Source organism: Limanda limanda, chromosome 4 (genome assembly GCF_963576545.1).
Source record: "Limanda limanda chromosome 4, fLimLim1.1, whole genome shotgun sequence".
Classification (NCBI taxonomy): Eukaryota; Metazoa; Chordata; class Actinopteri; order Pleuronectiformes; family Pleuronectidae; genus Limanda; species Limanda limanda.
This window is the reverse complement of record NC_083639.1, coordinates 21,158,325-21,178,396: the sequence shown is the minus strand read 5'-3', so window position 1 is coordinate 21,178,396 and position 20,072 is coordinate 21,158,325. Positions and strand designations below refer to the sequence as shown.

Sequence of the window (20,072 nt, the reverse complement as noted above, 5' to 3'; positions counted from 1 at the left end):
TGAGAACTATCTCATGAAGTGATAAAATCAAGCCATAAAAACAATATAATGCTGCCTTGGAAAACACCAAATTCTGTTATTAAATCATTCATTTTTATATCAGTTGTTTTTTGTGAAATTGGAAAAATAAAAAGGGCAAAAGAATTATGGACAAAAACATTTTTTTTAAATGCACAGTACATCTATGTAAAATGTAAACACATGACAAACCTGAACAAAGTTTAAATCCATAGTAGAATATTCCTCGGCTGTGATGACACACTCAGTCAGTAAATCAATGCAATAATAAAGTATCCATCTATCTATCTATCTATCTAGTACCATAACTATATATATATAAAACTCTATTTAGACCCTCTGGTCTGTCACTGCATCACAGTGAGAGCTGAATTGTCCTAATATTGTTTGGCTGCATGTCAGATTCATATAGGACACACACTATGCTCTGATTGGATGCTACTGAATGCAGATTACTTTATGTTCGTCCCAATGAATTTGTACAAGTTAGACTGAAGTTTGCGGTGAGTCAGTTGATTGTGTGACATTGCTGTGATATGCTGCCACTTGGTGGTGAATCTTAAACATACATTCAATGGCACCTGAGAAAGAGAAGACTATTTTCTAATTAGCTAATAACCAATAACTAATAAGTTGATTTACCCGAGTTCAAGTGGACACGTCTTCCCTTCCTTTAGAAAGGTTAAAAAATCTGTGCCGCAAGCTGATTGATTTCTACACTGCAGTCATTTCACCTGAGAGTTAATATTGATTGTGATCTTTCACACGGAAGATTAATGTCAGATGTTAGTGGGTGTTGTGATTATTTATTTATATCTTTGCATAGTGTTAGAGTGGGTATCTGCTGCCCATTTGTCTTGTTAAAATTCATTCATAAAGCTGTTCACAATTTAGTGAATCAAATCGTATTCGTCATTAATTCACTCATTTATTGAAAACATGTGACTACAGCCAGATAATACAGGTCAATATAAGAGAAAGCTTGCCCGATGAATTTCAGTTTTCTAGGAAATACTTCTTAATAAATAAAATGGGTAAGCAGTTTATATGTAAGTGATAGACATAGGCTTCTTGTGCCCAGTGCATGTAGCGATAGGTTAAAAATCCTGAACACAGTGAGGCAGAAATAAATATCCTGTGATCTCAGTCCCCAACATGATTTTCATATTAACTGTATGAAATTAGGTAACAAGCTCCCTATTTAATATTGACACCAAATCAAATTACAGGAAATTGTATCCACTCATCTTTTATTAACTGAAGTAACTTGTGAATTCGCACAATTGTCAAAGTAAAAATAGAATCTAATAAATTGTACTTTCAGTCAAAGAGTTTTGTTAAATTGGGTTCGATCTGCTAATGGTCGGTAAAATCACGGTATTGATTTACATTTAAACTTGACGCTCAGATGTTGTAGTAACACGTTATAAACCACAAGCCTTCACTGGAGAAATACACAGAACAGTCCTACAAGTTGGAGACGTCACATGTTTGTGTGTTTTCATTTTTATTTTAGTAAAGCAAATCCTCTCAAAACAAAAAGTCTCAAAACAACATGAAAAATCTGACAACCAGAGACACAAGACAGGAAGTGACCTCAATGTGAGTTTAATGGCGCGTTTAGGGCTATGAGGAGAATCGGAATTTTGAAAACATATACAACAGAGTGGTGTTATGAGAGTTTCTGAGGTGTAATGTTTACTGTCAAAGATCATGCTAACTACATCATCCAACAAAAAAGTGGATGTTAAGTATATTGCTTGAATATACTATGACAGTATTACTATCAATGTATTGTTCAAATATGATTAAATACTATTCATTATCTGAGTTGTCACACTTTGTTATTATTATTATTGTTATTATTAAAAGTAGTAGTAGTACTAGCAGAAACAATAACAATATTGTACTCTTACTTCTAATATTAATAATATCAACATATAACAATACAGCAACAGCTACCAACTCACAAAACCACATATGCCTAATTATGTCAGATATGACATAATACTGTATCGCACTTGTAGGCGACGCAGGCGTCCAATTGGAAATGTACGAGGAACAATGAACGCAACATAATTTCCTGTACAGAGGATATATCGTCGGTTCGAGTCAAAGCCAGTTAAATGTATTTCACATTCAGGTATTTGCTTGACACTCGGTTAGAAAGTTGTTTCCTGCGCTATGGCGGCGTAACAGGCTTTCCAGACATGTTTGGGGAATACCCGGACGCGGCTCGACGACTTGGAAATCCTGCGGGCTCTACGAGCGAGGTACTGTTAGCACACAAGCTAAAGTGAAGCTAGCGGAGCGCTAACTTACAGTGGCTCCTAATGTTGCTGCGCTGTGTTGTTTGTCGACTGTCACAGAGACTGACACACTTCAGCTCCCCCCGGACTCACTGTCAACAACCGGGAAATGGATGTTGACACATGTGGCCGACGAACCGAAACTAACATTATCCATCAACAAGTGGTCTTTTATATCAGTGTGTGTGTGTGTGTCTCTGTGTGTGTGTGAGTGTAACTGGTTAACCAAGCTCTCCAGCCTGAGAGTTTGTAGTGCTTGAACAATTCATGACTGATGTGACTGAGCTGACGTTATCGCATCGCTCCGTAGATAAGGTTTGCTAATGTCAGGCGTTATATAACATCCATCGGTAATCTCTCATTCTCTCTCCCCCCCCTCCAGGCAGCAGATCTAACACTGTCCTATTTTCCCTCCATATCACTGGTTTTAACGTGATTAGGACAGATTGTGTGTTTGTGTATGTGTGGGGGGTGTGTCTTCAACCCAGCAGGTCGGAGCAGATTTGCTCTTCCTCATAAGAAGCTTACACACACACACACACGCACACACACACGCACACGCACACGCACACGCACACACACATGCCGACAGATTCTGACAGGGACTCACAGTCTGTAGCATAGAGGGGACAAAAAACTGAAAGCAGAGAGTAGTTGAATCATCAGGAATTATGTTTGTGTGTGTGTTTGTGTGTCATCTTGCTGACAACAACTTTTTAGGCTTTAAAACATGCAAGTAGCTCAATAACCGGAGTGTGAATGAGATGGATAGAGACTTTATTGATCCCCAGGGAAATTTAGGCAAGCTTTGTGTCCCCATGTGAGGGTTGCTGTGGAAACATGGTGCACAAACAACCCCATTTCCACAATTGCATTGTGTGTGAATGTGTTATTGACACTGATCTGGAGCATAAGACTCCTCAGCAGAGCCTCTGCCATGTGGGAGGCATCCCGACATAGATGATGATTGGCGTTGTTGGCTAGCTCGGGTCATAACAAGTCTTCAAGCTGCTGCATGACAGTTTTCTGTCACAGTGCAAAGCTACAAGCGCACTGACAACCACAGCGGCACAAAGGGAAAGTGTAACTGACACTCTACCTGGAAGAATGGTGCAACCACAAGGTGTGTCATTCCTGTTTGTAAATCTTCATGCCTGAAGTGCATCCAGCCGGTGTATGTTTAGTTCATTCTAGGGGCGGGAATTGGCAAAAATGTGACGATTCAATAGTATTACGATATTTGGGCCACGATTCAATAGTATTGCGATTCTGCGATTTATTGCGATTCATTGCGATTCATGTCCCCCATATTATTCAAAGGCATTACAAAAAATGAGGAAAATAAGACTGCTCAACTCACTTCAAATGTCACATTTAATTCTGTGAACAACATTGTCTTCTACACATTAACTGAAGTGCAAAAACTAAGAAAGGGTAGTGCAAAAACTGAATAGGACACCTCTCACATGAACACTGAGCTCAATCATATAATCATATAAATAAGAGTAACCTAGAGCTTCAATCAAATTGAGACTTGCAAGGTCATGACCCAAAATGTTAAATTCATTTGGGAACATTGGCATTTTTGTTCAGAAAAAGGAGTTGGTCAACATGCTCAGATGTTAAAGTGCTCCTCTGGGCCGTTACTATATCTCCTGCAGTGGAGAACATCCTTTCCGCATACACACTAGGTATCTTTTAAACTCTGAAACTCTCCTCGTCATGCTTTGCCAGCCAGGGGCTGTTACATATATAATTGTAAATAAATATAAAAAAAAAAAAAAATATTGCAATACTTTGTGCTACAGTATCGATATAATCGCGTGCGCAAAATATCGTGATACTGAACAGAATCGATTTTTTCCCCCCACCACTAGTTCATTCCCTTTTTAAATTGATACCTTGACATTAACTGGCCACATCAGAGTGCTTAACAGTTCCCTCAGGGAAATGCTGCAGAAAACATGTCTCCACTACGTGTCTGTCTTAGTTGTTAATTGCAGTATTTATCTGCACTTACCATCTCTGTGATGTGCTGTTATTTGAGCTCAAATTAGTCTTTTTACATTAGGTCTGAGTTGTCTTGTGAAACTCTTTGCTTGGAAGTGGTATTTCATCAAGGTGTTTTATTCTTTTTTCCTATTTCAAGAACAAGACAAGTGCTAGGGACACAAAACAACTACAGAGGCAGTGATGTCTAGTGCTTTGTTACAGACTTTTGTACATTGTTGGTTTTCAGTATCGAAAATTACATTTAATTTCTGGTCAGATTCCTTGTTCACATATGTGTAAATTGTTGCCTTTTGCTTGAATAATCTCTTCCTGCACGTCTAGGCAGCTGTAGCATTATCAAAGTGCTCAACAACTGTTGGCAACAAGGTCAGCAGTGATTGTAATCTGTTCCTCATGTTACATTCACCAGTGGTAGTCGAGACTGATGCTGTTTGTTTTCCTCTGGCAAAGGGAATGCGATAGTGACGAATCAGGGATGGATAAATCATCACTGTTGGTAGAGAAATAAAGATATTATATTGGCACGGGTAAAAACAAATTCAAAACACACCAAGCCCCAATGATCTCACAATTATGAAACACCACCAGATCTGAGCACCTCTGAGGGGACGTATGTTTCCTCCTTTACCTACTCTACAGCTACAGGCTGCAGAAACACAGCAGGACAAGGAGTGCTGAAGCTGTTCTCAGCTCTACTCTTTAAGATACACATTGTCATGCTGGGGTGGACTATACAGCTTTCCCTGCCCTCACTTATGTGCTCACTCTCATTGTCAATCACAGCATGAACACTCTCATCTATCATCTTTTTTTATCTGGTGAACAGAGGAGCCTGTCACTTTCCTTCTGAACACCATGTAATTATGTGACCCTTTCATTATTCCCCCTGCTGATGTGACACAGGCAGGAGGGCATGTAATATAAGTGGAGTTTGACCTTCAAGAGTTACCAACACTGTAAAAGAGATAGTTCCCCTGAAAATTAAAATCCAGGTATTATCTTCTCACCACTATGCAGATGGAGTGTTGGGTGAAACTTTTGAGTCCACTAAACACTTTTGGAGATTCAGGGGTAAACAGCGTTGCAGCCAAATCCAATACAATTGAAGTAAATGATGAGTGCACGTTATTCAACAATGAAGACGTGAGGTTAGTGTTCAAGATTTGCTTGGTTACACATTTGTGTCCTGTTGACAGCACACTCGACTCAGTTTAGTTTGATCGTCTGTTGATTACAGAGAGATAAATAGCACTTGCATTACAGAAACTACTCAAGACAAATTGTAGTCAACTCGAACCCTTTTTCTGATGAGCGGTTGGGTTGTTTTCATTCTCAGATGACTGAACCCTGATCATCATCAACTTCGACCACGTCCTCTTTTAAACTCACGTCTACTGACAGTAACCAGCAGTGAGAGGAGGATACATGAAAGCCTAACACATCCAATAAAGCATGTTTGCTCACACTTGCTCACAAAAACACTGCATGAATCCACCTTGCTAATGTGAAGGATGTTTTCATATGACTGGTGACAATTGGCCCGCATCAATGTATAAAAATATAATGTATAAAAATTTTTTTTTTTTTTTTTTTTTTTTTTTTTTGAAACTCAAAATTGAGTAGCGTTGAAATGGCACTCACTTAAAGCACTTTGTTTTGCTTTATAAGGCCAGGCTTTGTCGACAGGGGGGAGGCCGCAGCATGCGTCTGTGTTTTCAGAGACACGCAAGTAGGGGCACGCAAGCACGCAAGAGCCCCTTGCGTGCCCCTTCTTTCGTGCTTGCGTGCGTTCACCAATTTTTGTAACTATACGACAAAGCTACGCAAGTCTCAGGCAGCCCACAAGGCTGTGATTGGTCCGCTAACTACATCCTTTCCAGAGTCATATTTACGGTTTCATGCCCCATAATACCGGCAGAAACCAAGGAAGATTTAGAAGAACGGATATGGACCAAATAGAAGAGCACTTGGCAGAAGAGATCTGAAAGTATGACCACTTGTATAACCCGTCACTGACTAAATACAAGGACACACAGATGACCTGCAATTCCTGGAAGGAGATCTCGGCTGACGTCGGTTTGCAGGTCAACGAGTGTACAGAATGATCAGGGACAAATTTGTTCTCCAGAAAAAGTCATAAACAGTCGACAAAGACTGCCACACACAAAGAAGGTGTCTCTAAGGTTGTCTTTGACAAAAAAACGTTACTCCACCTAGTGGTCTGGCGGTGAATTGCTTTGCTGACTTTGCTAGCTGTCCCTCAGAACGCCACCACGCCACGCCGCCACGCCGCCCCGCCCTTAGCGACGCGACTGTCAACAGTCCACTCCAGGGCAGGGGGGCGTGGCAGCGTGAGTGGCCCAGTCCTTGGTATTTTTTTCTATATGTGGCCCTCGGGACAAAAAGTTTGGACACCCCTGGCCTAGGCAATGATACCACTTAGTCATGTCGTTTTGAATCCTGTTTTTTACCCATATGATTCATGCTGTTGTTTCAAGTTGATATTGAAACGGACAGACATATTACATTAACTGTATATTACCTGTATATACTGAGACCTTCAGCGCACTTCAGGCACAGGCACTTTGTGAACATTATGAATCTGCGACCGAATCCGCGACTGACAACATTTGGAGCACAGAGAGTGGAATGTATATCACCAGTTAATACGATCACCAGTTAAAATAGAGCACTAAGACTCACCAACGTAAGTCCCATTGGTGCAGCAGCGTTGGTGCAGCTTCAGGGTCCTGGAGAGAAAAGCCCAGCAGTTAGTCTTTATTTGCCTAGGCTCAATTACTGCATTTTCTTATATAAAAATAGCATAACCACAGCCCGAGCAAGCAGCCCATTCCACCCATGCAGGTTCAGAACAGGCAATCCATTAGTTATTACAATACATAAAAGTTGGCATTGCCTGATTGGGGTATATGCAGGGCAGATGTATGCATTGCCACTCTAATGCCTTCATTTCAGATTGAAGCTGGGTGTAATAACCCTGGGAGTTTGCCGAGATCACAAAACATATGTTTGAAGAATTTAATGTTTTTCCACTTCTGACTGGTCCAGCAAATAAATGAGGCAGATGTCAATGAAACAGCTTCTGTACGAGCCCACAAAGAGCTGAGAGGAGGTCTAATCCAAAGTGAAAACGCCTGTGTGGGTGTACCTCCAGTGTGCATGGCCTTTAATCTGTGCGTAGGATGTCATGGTGGAAAAGCTGCAAAGTGCAAAGACTGCAGCAGAGCCCCTCAACAGCATCAAAGAAGGTGCCAGATGTGGCCTTGTACCTTAGCTGAAAGAACAATAAAGTCAAACACAGGCGTAAGAAGAAGTCAGCTTCTTTTGAACTACTTTGTTCACAAGCAAATTACAGAACACCAAAATATGTTTTACTGTTACTGAAGCATAATGAAAGCACCTCTAAAAAATGATTTACCATGATTTTTGTGGAGGTATTTTCTTGTCAGGGTTTTAGACAAAGACTGACAGTGCGACACTGTACAATAATAATTCCTATAGGCCTGGAAACTTAGGTTTGTGTTGTAATGTCTATTATTATGTTGGATGTGACATTTGTAGGAGCTGCAGTCATCATATTACAGTAGTTTAGAAAAAATGTGATTAGGGCTTCAACAAACAATTGTATTGATTTCTTTACCAATTATTTTCTTTATTGACTAATACATCATGGAATGTCACATAATAATAAAAAAGCCCATCACAATTTACCAAAGACCATGATGACACACTAAAAATGCCTTTTATTGTCAGACGAATTCTTAATGCACAATGACATTCGGTTTATTATCACTGAAGATAACCAGAAAATAACCAAATTTTTAGAGGCTGTAAACAGCAATTTTAAAAGTGAATTTTTTTCTTTAATATAACTAGTTTAGTTCTTATTGTGATTGTAACACTACAGCTATGATACTAGTACTGTATGTCAGCTTTACAGCCCTTGCCTTATGTGTGAATTACTTTACTTGGTGTAATTTTCTTTTTTCTGAATTATTGGTTTAATGTGAACAAAGTGACATCATGTTTAGATGTGGTCATAGATTGAACCATAATAGGGTCACACTTGAGCAGTTATCCTGCTATACTCACCCTGAACTGAATGGACAAGATCCCTATTCTTTACTGCACACTCTGGCTGACCAAAGGACAAAGAAGATGGACATTTACTTAACACTTTAGGCATCAGAATTTTCCCCTGAAGGGAAAGGCAAGGAAGGTGTTTGGCTTCATCCAGATGTTAATAAAACACTCTATAGTTTATTCAACAGGATGTATGGTGACATTTTCACCCTGAAATGTGGGAAACATGTGAGGAAACAATTGTTATAATAGATGGTGCACCTGGTCTTGTTAAAGAGCCTATTATTCCACGGCTATTAAATAACCATTTACCGCAATTACACACGATTTCTATTCATCTATATGTTTCCAATGGTTTGTGTAGTTTTTTTTTTGCTTTTAAAAAATAATGGTAAAGATGACTAAATATTCTTTGCATACGTCCTGAAGGTAAAATCTAGCACTCTTTGTAATCTATATAGCAGAATGATAATTAGGCTGATGCCTACATTTATCATCTATCTGCGTGCTGCTGTTTATGCACATGCTCGGTGTAGAAGCTTTCACCCGTTCTTTGGTTGACTGATCAAAAGAGGCAAATCAGAGCAAAGTGGTAAAAACAAGAACTAAATTGCAACATTTCATCATGGCTTAATTGTCAGAATGAACTTAAGTGACTCATGGCAGTGTGCTGATATAAGGCTGATATATTTCCCTGAAGCTTTTGTAATTCAATATTGTTGTGCTGTGAGCAGCAATTTCTTGGTTTATGAGCCTAATGATTTTTCTCCTCCTTCAAAAGTGAGAGACATGGACAACTCTGTCACCCTGTGGCAGTTCCTACTCCAGCTCCTATTGGATTCCAGTAATGACCAACTCATCTGCTGGACCAATGAGGAAGGGGAGTTCAAGCTGCGGCAGGCAGAGGAGGTTGCCCGGCTGTGGGGTGCTCGAAAAAACAAGCCCAACATGAACTATGACAAACTGAGCAGGGCCCTCAGATACTACTACGACAAGGTAAACACAACATCAACTCCTCTCTTCTGCAGTGGTTTTAGTTGACTGAAAGCAGCTGCCTTGTATTTGATGTGGCAGCTCAGTATTTGGTCTTCAGATTTCTTGTCAGGTAACTAGAACAGTTCCTTTACATTAACACTATACTACATATCCTCAAATAGAAGGTGGTAGCCAATTAACAGCTAAGTCTCTGCCAAGGGTGCGGCCGTCACCAACAAATAAAGGTTGGCCCTCAAATACAGGCCAGGAAAAAAACAATGGCTAATATCTGTAGTGTGCCTGCGGCAGTTAAGCACTATTTACATTTCTACTTTCTACCACATTTCTATGGCAATGAATCTTATTTTACAAAATTTTTGAGGATTCAAAAGGCTTTCCTCTGGTCCTAGAAGTGGGAAGATTTGAAAACAGGTTGTGTGAATTAAGAGTGGATGGGAATCAATCACAGTTTCTTCTTTATTGCCTTTCTTATGATGAGTTAAGTATAAAATAACAACATGCAATGCTGGTTCAAAATCCAGAAATGTTCTGGTGCACTGATGATGAAAGATAATTGCTCATTAGTTGGTTACCTTTGTTTCTCAATCTTGGGGGAAAAGTCAGAAAGGTTTATTTGTTTAGTATTGTTATTGATTCTGGGGATTCTTTATTTCTTGTAGTTTTTCTTTTTCTTAATAACTGTGTCTTGTAAGCCTGTTTCCGGGTGGGCACATAATGTGTATGAAAAGAAAAAAGAAAAAAATATCAATCTATCATTTCAGTAATATAACCCTCATATATTTAACACTTAAATGAATAGTTCACCCAAATATGAAAATGTAATCATTATCTACTCACCAGTATGCCAATGGAGGGGTGGGTGAAGTGTCTCTAGATGGATGATAAAGTCTCAGCCAACTTTTAGTAATGTACATTGTTTCACAATAAAAGCCCTAAGTTAAGGGTGTATATCCAATGAAATGCTTGAGGCCTTTTTAATTGAAAATTAAAAGGAAGTGTGGTATTGACAGCATAATGCAGTAACTAATGGGGCAAATGGTAGCTGAACAAAAGGATGTGTTATACTAATATGACCAATTATACTCATCAAACAGGGAATTAGAAAGACCTGCCTCTAATACAAATCTACCTTGAGGTAAATAAAGCCTGTGCTCTACATTGTCATTCCCACAAACAACCAGAATGGTAAAGGTCCATTGCTGAGTGACGTGTAGAGAGGGAGAGTGCTGTCTCTCAGTCTGCTTGTGGTTTGGCAGAAGCACTGCCTAACCCTGTGGGCGTTCTGGGCAGGGCTGCTTCGGTATGTGTGGCTGCAGTATTAGTGGCTGCTGGTTTGGTACAGACAGGAAGCACAGAGTTGTCCCATCCGTTAGGCTTTTCTGTGGTCTCCTCTTTTCTATTTTACTTCTAGTGCCTCCTGGGTAGAAACATACTACATGAGGGGAAGTCTTGTTTCTGCTCTCATCGAGTGCTTGCTTTCATATACTTCTTTAGGTGATGTAGTTCTTTTTATTTTGTATTCCTACCTACTAATTCCACAAACGTCTCTGTCTGTATGTAGAATGCATATCTGGAGAACAGTTCATCTCATTGGCTTCAAAGTTGGCATATGTATTGTAAATTGCTCAAGAAATGAAGTATGTATGAAGTACAGATTTTGGTGCGATTAGGACAGTCTTCCTTCCTAGTCTTCTTCTACATCCAAGGATAAACTACAACAGTGGTTAGCAATGGTATTAAACCCGGAGTCAAAATCTTAACTTAACTGCAGATAAACATATAAAATAACATAAAATGTATTCTGACATGTGTTTTCTGTGTCTTACAGAACATCATAAAGAAGGTGAATGGTCAGAAGTTTGTCTATCGCTTTGTGTCCTATCCTGAAATCCTGAAAGGAGATGTGACTACCCGAACAGATGGTGGGGATGTGGGTGGTGGGGGCGTTCCACCCTTAACAAGAAGGGACAGCACCCAACAGGAGGGTGAGTCTGGTGATGGAGGACAGGAAGGAGGTAGCACAGGGGCTCTGGGTTCAAGCATCAAGCAGTCAAACCGTAACGACTACATCCACTCAGGCCTGTACACGTCCTTCACACTCAACTCGCTACAAAATGGACGCCAGCTCTTCAAGTCCATAAAAATGGAGAACCCAGCAGAGAAGATGGCAGACAAGAGGGGTCTCACTGCCACAGCCCAGAGCCAGCCACAACAGCCAACTGCTTTGCCGTCTGTCATCAAGTTTGGAAACACCCCTTCGAAACCAGCACTAGCATCGCCTCCTCAGGTTGCCAACGAGCCAATCATTGTGTCCAACCACTTCAATCATCTGCAAGCTCCGCCCCGGAGGGTTGAAGACATCAGCTCACACTCCTCCCTGCCGCACCATTCTGTCTTCTTATTTGAACACATCCGCCCATCAGAACCAACGTTCAGCTTATCAGAACTGACGTCAGCCAGCCCATCCCGAAGTTTAGTGCCTGACTCCTCTCAGGAACTGGTGATTGACAGCGACATCGAGTCTGGATCATCTCAGCCCACAAATGCTAAGGCGGCAGAGCTGAGAGACTCTCAGGCACAGGAGAAGGCAAATATACATACAAACACATCACACGCAATTAATTAGTTGTCCCTGCGACATTATTATCTCTGTCAGCTTCTTATATGTTCCAACTCCAAAAGTTTTTAAAGTTCTTTGTGTACTCTGCTTCACTGGTTTGAATTTCATGCACCAATCAGATTTGAGCAACTTTTGACATTTGAATCTGATGACAGTTTATTTCCTTACCTTTCAAAGCCGACTCAGTTAAATTTAAATGCACCCATATATTAATGATGAAGCCAAATAAACTTTCAATAAATAATAGCTAAGACTGTGACACGAGTGTCATTGTGAGTGAACTCAGACTGGAGCCCAAAAAACAGCGCTTAGTAGATCTGCAGGCAGAAATACTAATTCCATGTTTGTAAATCCGATAGCCACATCTATGGTGAGCATTAAAGCATCTCACATGAACAACAGGTCCATTCTTAGGGTCAATGGGTTACGACAGCATCAATTTTGGAGCCCATTGGTTATTCGTCCGATGGTGGTGGCCTCTGTGAGCAACAGCCAATATTTGGTGGCTTTTGGTGTAGACAGCAGATAGACAGACAGCAGACCAGACTCTGTCTTCCACTGCCGCACACTGCTTACTGTTTGACTATTTTCTATTATCAGTTAAACATTTCTTTACAAAAGACAGGTCTTTAGGTCCAAACAACATTTTGTCTTATCTTTATTACCAGCTATTTGCATATAATTGCAGATACAAAAAAAAAAGTAAATAGCGATACATTTTGGTCAATGTGTTTCACAGATTCTGCAGACTCACAAACAGAGTCTGTTTATGATTACAACAACAAAGAACAGTGAGAGTGATCAGTAAAATATTAAAGTTATGTGAAACATAAAATAATGAAAAGACTCTTATGAAATCTTATAAAGAATTGATAGTTACTGCACAGTCAAGTGATGATTCTGTTTAAGTTCATCACGACACACCAAACCATTGTCATTCAAGGAGTCAAGCTTAGCACTTTTCATACAATGTAACACAAAGGGCTTTACAGAATAAAAGCAATAACAACAAAAAAAACATCCACACACTGAGCAAAACAATATTAACAGACTTGTGATTTGTTGTTATTAATATCTTTTGTGATATTTATAGTTGCTAAACTATGCAATTTGGTTCTTGTAGTCATGCAGCACCCCACCCAACAACCACTAACGAAGGAAAAAAAAATAGGTTTCACTATTAACTTCACTCAAGGTGAACAACAAAATGAATCCATAAAATTTCTGTTCTTACGCAATTAATCCAGGGGATCATTCTTGTGTGTGTTCTATATTAAAATCTAAACTATTATGGCTTACTGTTTCTACTTTAAAAATGTGTACACTGCCTAAGGCACATGCTTTGCTAATGTATATCCACAGATATTTTAGAGTATGACAAGTGTCTCACTGTGTCCAGCAGGTGGACAGCGGCACCGCTCTCTCTGGAGATGAGATCTGTTTTGTGGATGCTGAAACCAGTTCATCCTCAGTGAGCAGCTCTACCACATTCAGCACTCAGAGTTTTGGAAAGACACGCAAGCCGCCCAAAATCCTGCAGATCAGTCCACCTGCTCTGCTGGTCACCGCGTCCGACTTCTCCCCCATGAACCTCTGCAGCCCCTCACTACCTACTGCATCTCTCACACCAGCAATGCTACAGGTGAGTGGGGTCCTTTTTCCTGAGGTTGTGAAGAGAATTTTACTTCAGGTCACACTTAAACAATAAGCAAACAGCAGCAAGAAAATGAAGTGGTTGGACAGTTGAGTAAAGTGCTCAGACTGTTTAAAAGATTAAAACATCTCATGATACCAGTTTGCAGGAGTGATGTGTGTCAAAACAGCACTTGAAAGCAACAGCAGAAAAGTAATTGTGAAACTCACACAAATATAAACAAACTCGATAAAAGATTGAAATGCTGATTTGGTGAGCATTTGTTTTCAGGCTCATGAGGGAAAGAATAACAGCGCCACGAAACCTGTCTGAACTAGATTGAACATGTTGATGATAAATGAAATGTGTTATGTGAATATAATTCTGTAGCTGTAAGCATGCAGCTTGATGCTAGTGCAGGGGTAGGCAACCTATACTATCGAAAGAGACATTTTGCCCTCTCTTCCCCCAAATAAAATTTGTCTGGAGCCGCAAACATATTTGATAACACAGCTTATAAAGTTTTATATATAGTTATACTAAACATTTATAAAAACTAAAGTTTTAAATAAAGAAAACTGTTGACATTTTATTGCTATTTCCACCTGCTACAACAAAGGAAAACACCAAACTCTTATGAAGAGGAGAACAAAATACACTGGCATGTGTAGGCCTACTTTGAAATAAATTAAAAACAGAACTATCCAGGCCTATTTGAGTCCTCCCCATATTTGTGGGAAATGTATAAATAAGAAGTAGACCACTTTGAAATTAATAAAACATATAGCTGCAGACTTTTCTCTTTTGGGATTTATCCATGCTTAGCCTACCAAGATCGGGGGTCGAAGACTCAAGATTAGTAATACGATGTGACGCCTATTTTACTTGACAAAATATTCAAAATAAAAGTGAGAACATGTACGAATGGAGGCGGACACAGAAACTGAAGCTAGGTACAAACCAAATGCAGCTTCTGCTTATGTGAATGTGACGTTCATTCATGTTCATCATATAAAAACTGATTTGTAAAGTGCAGCGCAACATGCACAACACTGTACAGGGAGCCACTGCAGAGGGGCTGAAGAGCCGCATGTGGATCCAGAGCCGCGGGTTGCCGTGCTAGTGAGACAATCAAATGACCCAATTTCTTCCTGCCACAGTATGTAAACACTTTTTCTGTCAACAACATGGCAGCATCCATCCCACAGAGCACCTGCTGTAGCCTGAATAATTTGTGAGAAGTATAACATATCGTCTGCAGTCCTGACTGTGACTCACTGCAATGTAAAGTCCTGCATCCGTATGGAAGCAGCATAGTCATCAAAGAAGAGAGAGCTAAAAAATGTCCCCTGTGTAATGCTGCATTAATCAAAATGTTTAAAAACAACAAAAGTTAAAAAAAATGTGTTAATTATTTAAAAATACAAATTGGGGTTGCATGTGCTGTACATATATAATTATTTCTACATCCAACAAAGCTCAGTGTTAAGTGCTGAACTGATACTATCGTATTGTGACTGTTTTCCATGCGATTATGTGCATCTCCATGTATTGTGGTGAAGCGGCTAGACCTCTTACTTACTATAAACTTAGTAAAGTAAACTAAGACTGTAAGTAAATAGAAAACACATCAGCAGACAAACATCATTAGGCGATTAAATAACAGTCAAGAACTGGTTTTGCATAGAGAACAGCATTTAATGTTTATGACCAGTAGGTAGCAGCAGAGCTTCATTTATCGTTTGATGCTAAGTTGTTTGGACTAGTTTTGTTGTGATTAATTTAATCCTGCTGATGCTGTTTATAGACCACATGACTGTAAGATACTGTACAAATGTCTATTAGATCTGCTGATTCCAAGAGTATATTATTCTGTCTCTTTGCAGTAGGTCAGCTTAGGTCAGCTTAGGTCATGGGATCCACAGCTAAGACTGCCAGGAGTTCCACTCTGATTTCTCTCTCTCCGTTAGAGACTGACTGAAGGCAGTGTCTCTTGGTCATATAGGAGGAGTCTGTTGAGTTTCTTGATTATCAATACAAATTGATGTAGTTAAAGGTTTTTACTAGCGTGTAAATTACCATTGTGTTCAGTATCTTAAAATTTGACCTAACCCTTCATTAACAAACCTAAAACAAATTATCCAGAGTTAGTGACACTATAATGTGTTATAAGATTCCACTAAAAACTGAAAAATACATGTCAATAAGTGATTATAGACCTATTGAAATAGATGTGACAGGTAAGAAAACTAAATATTTACTCAAAGGCGTGTGATTTGTTCTACTGATCCTGTGTGTGTGTGTGTGTGTGTGTGTGTGTGTGTGTGTGTGTGTGTGTGTGTGTGTGCGTGCGTGCGTGCGTGCGTGCGTGCGTGTGCGTGCTGAGTCGGGCTTCACAGAACTTTGAACAAACAGGCAAACATTAAAAAGTCAGCTTCTATATGTAAACAAATTAGCCAGTATCAGCCATGGCTGCTTCATTGTTCACATTGTAATGAAAGTGACATAAGTCTGTCTTGTTTGTCTTCCTCCTCAGACTCCCACACTGTTGCTGACTCCCAGTCCTCTGCTGTCCAACATCCACTTCTGGAGCACGCTCAGTCCTGTCGCTCCACTCAGCCCAGCCACACGCCGCCAGGGAGGACACCTGTTCCAGTTTCCGTCCGTCCTCACCCCCCAGTTCCAGATCCCTGTATTCAGCACAGATGGGACCAACACGCCAGGCCCCATTTCACCAGACCCTCAAAAGACATAGAGTTCAACCGCCCAGGGATCACCATGTCTGGACCCAGACAGTCAAACTCTCCACACCCCACCACTCCAGAACTCCATCTTCTGCTCCCACATCCAGGACACTAATGTGGGAGCTCCGTCATGACCTTTCCCCCTCACACTGGTGCTTAAAAGTTCACTACAATCTGCTGTGTGGAGAGAGGAGATGAGGAATCCAGGTTTGATGGATGAAGGTCATACGTTCATAGCATTTACACCCTGAGGATGCCAAAGTGCACTCACACACACTTGCAAAGTATTTTTGTCTGGCTTTTTTGGGATCCTCAGTCACACCAGTTCAAAGGAGGGAGGAATTTCCAAAGCAAACGTGTGCAAGACCAATAAATTTCAGAATTTTCAACCTTTCCTTTAGAGCTCCCTTCTTATCTTGTGCAACAGTTACTGCAACAAAGAAAGCTCCCAACCATGTTTTCCTCTGCTGACACTCTGCTCCTTTTTGTTGCGCTGTACTTATGCTCATGTACCTTATGCTCATGAAACTAAAGCTCTTAATTTTCAACCTGAACTTCAATGTCAAGCCTTGCCTTCAGCTCCTCTGTATTGTTATAGCCATATCCAACAGGACTTTTACCTTGACTGTCTTATTGTGACGTGTGGCCATAGTCCAAGCTGAACCTTGAATCACGCCTCTTTGTAACTGTTCTAGTGTGTGTATACAGTAGAATAGCCCTGAAAGCCTGGTGTTGCCTGGTCTGCCTCCAGCCAGAAAGCTTTCAATGACACAAAGTGAAGCCATAACCCTTTCTGAGCATCGACTCTGCAATTAGAAACTCACAAACCCTGAACGTCTTACTGCTCTGCTCTGTTGCCTTTTTAACTTAACTGGTAAAGGCAGACATAATTCACCTATCCTGGAAGAGATAATAGTTTCAAGTTATGAAAAAAAACGGGTAATGAAATGGCAAATTTTCTAAGAATACAGTAGTTTGACATGTTGAAAAATACAGTTGAGAGTTAAATGACAGGATTGATTCACAGCTATCATGTTTGACCAGGAAACACGTAGCTTACCTAACTTAGACTAGCACAAAAGCTGGAAATTGGTAATGACTAGTTAAGCTTAGTTTGAGAGTAACAAAACATTTTCTGCTCACCAAAAAACACTATTATTTGTGTGTTTTAATACACCTGGCAGCTACAAATCCTAATATTTTCAAAATCCCAAGTGAAAAAACAACATGCTGTCTCTAGCTACAACTACTTACAGCATAGACAGACATGAGATAGGTTTCAACCTTCTTATCCAATTTGTGGTAATGCATACTCAGTGTATTTTACCTTAATTTCTATTCTGGAAGTGACAGCAGAAAGAATTGTTCCTCGTGAATCAAAATGACAGCAGACCCTGGAACCTTGTTCATTGTCCACAGGTCAGTTTCCTTTATTCTTGTAAATTAACGAGCTTTGACGTTTTATTGCTTGCAGTTTCAGTGCAGCTACTGAAACCCAGACTGAACCTCCTCATCTTAGTAGCTGGACTCTTTCACTTTAGCCAATCTGAACTACATTGACCTTTAATCAGGAGGATGTAGAAATGTTATAGAACTTTCAAGCACCTTCCTGTCCCCTAAATCTTTCTCGACGAGATGATAGGCCATGAAAGGTCTGCACCTGTTTTCTACACGACTTTGAAGCCATAACTCTGAGACTCAGACTCCCGAGGTATATCCCAACTTTCTATGCTATTAAACATGGATATTGTACATTACGCTTGTTTACACGAAAAATATAACACACGAGTGAGTGTGTTTACCCAAGTGTCACTTTCTAACCCAGGGATGGATGACCAATGAATCTTTTTTTTGGCGGGGGGGGGGGGGACTTTGCTCACTTTTACTTAACCTACAGCCGTCCATCAATGATACATGGTGCCTTACCACAGCCAAGCTCAAGTTTCCCTCCCCAAAGTAGACAGAGTACAGATTTAACGGTAAACGACAGCGCTCCTGTTTGTTTTTATGCCATATCTTTGAGTATACCAAACCAGAGGCCAGAGGAAGTTTGAAATAAAGTTCACCGCTACATTGCATGTGCTGCAATGTTTTAAGGTTGCCTCACTCGACATAGAGACGGCAGCATGGGTTTATATGCACAGCACGTAAAACTGAACCTGGCCAAATTGTAAGAGTTGGCAACCATGTCTCTATCCAACCTGCGTCTAAATCTTTGTGATAACAGATCTACTCAGAAAATATAAATATATATATATATAGGATAAAAACCTATATCATTTTTGTGTAATCTTTTATTTTCCTGTAACACCAATAGAATTTTAAGATTAATTTCTATTTTTGTAATGGCCAGATAGGTAGAATCTGCTATTTTTGTTTCTCTGATTTAATGTTCTCTCTGTGCATGTGTTTTTCAATATGTTGTTATCCTCTTGTGGAGGTGGGCAGCCGTGGCCCTGTGGTGGTGTTGGCTTTTTTTATTTTTTATTAAAGGAAATCAAAGCCTTATTGGGAGAAATGTAAATCCATGTTTTTATATGTGATGTGTTTTGATATAGTGTTGATATTGTACATGCAGATGTTGTGATGAAACGTTTGCACTTAAAAATGTCGGGGTTCCTGTAGTATTGGATTCTGTGGCTTTTCTATGACTCAGATTTATGACATGTTGTTGACGTTTGCTTATTGAGAAATTTATATTTTCCCGAAGGGAGGATAAAGTTATGCACTTAGTATTTTATACCACAAAACAAGAGTTCAATCTTATCCTCTACAGCACATATGTTGTTTACTTCACCTCATTGTAATTTGGCAGTACAATATTTATTTATATTTAAGCCCGATAGATTTGGTTGCTTATATTGCAGGGTTAGAGTAACCCTAAACCTGCAACCTTACTATAAAATAGAGGGAAAATAACCTTGAAGCCCATTTAAAAGTTTCCCCCATCAAGACTTGTCATGAGCATATTTGTTTGTATTTTCTGATGATGTTTTTCCTTCAGCTTATCTTGAATTGTAAAATCTTGTTTAAAAAAAAAGAAATGACATTGTTCTCGCTTTGTTTTGTCCAGTTCTCTATTTGTTTGAAGCTTTTTTCAAATGTTTACAAGCTACTTGTCTTAAGTGGCGTATTGATGTGTGACAGCAGGTTAAGAGGAAGTGTTTATAATGGAAGAGATAAGTGAGACCAGTAATAAAAGATCTCAAACTGACCACATCGCCTCCGTTCTGTCATTACCCTGTACACACTGTGTGCGTGCGTGTGTGTGCGCACAAGCGTGCAGAAAGGTTTTCATCAAACATTGTAGAGTATCTCCACATGATAAATATTTGGAGCAGAATGATCAGGAAAATTGGTCCCAAAAACACAATTCCTAGAAACAGTCAATCTAAAGTTTATGGGATCAGAAAATTACTCAATCATATGATAAGTAAGGTAAGGTAAGTGAAAAAAATCATGTCAGTCCTGGTACAAAAATGCATATATATATTTTTTTTTTATCATATCGTAAGATTCATTATTTAGCTGACTGATTTGGCGTCATAAGGTATAAATTACATCATTTTGATATGGCATTATTATAATAAATAAAGTCTGACTGCTAAAGTTCACCACCAAGAACCCACAACACT

General features: G+C 39.7%; 1 protein-coding gene across 1 annotated transcript; it reads left to right on the top strand.

Moving 5' to 3' along the window:
* Nucleotides 1-2,114: 2,114 nt before the first annotated feature.
* elk4 (ETS transcription factor ELK4) lies at nucleotides 2,115-19,651 on the top strand. The gene is made up of 5 exons (XM_061070455.1): nucleotides 2,115-2,291; nucleotides 9,226-9,440; nucleotides 11,269-12,027; nucleotides 13,463-13,702; nucleotides 16,230-19,651. Exons 2-5 carry the CDS (start codon nucleotides 9,234-9,236, stop codon nucleotides 16,446-16,448), a joined length of 1,425 nt encoding a protein of 474 aa, XP_060926438.1. The 5' UTR covers nucleotides 2,115-2,291; nucleotides 9,226-9,233; the 3' UTR covers nucleotides 16,449-19,651.
* The last annotated feature ends 421 nt before the right edge of the window (nucleotides 19,652-20,072 follow it).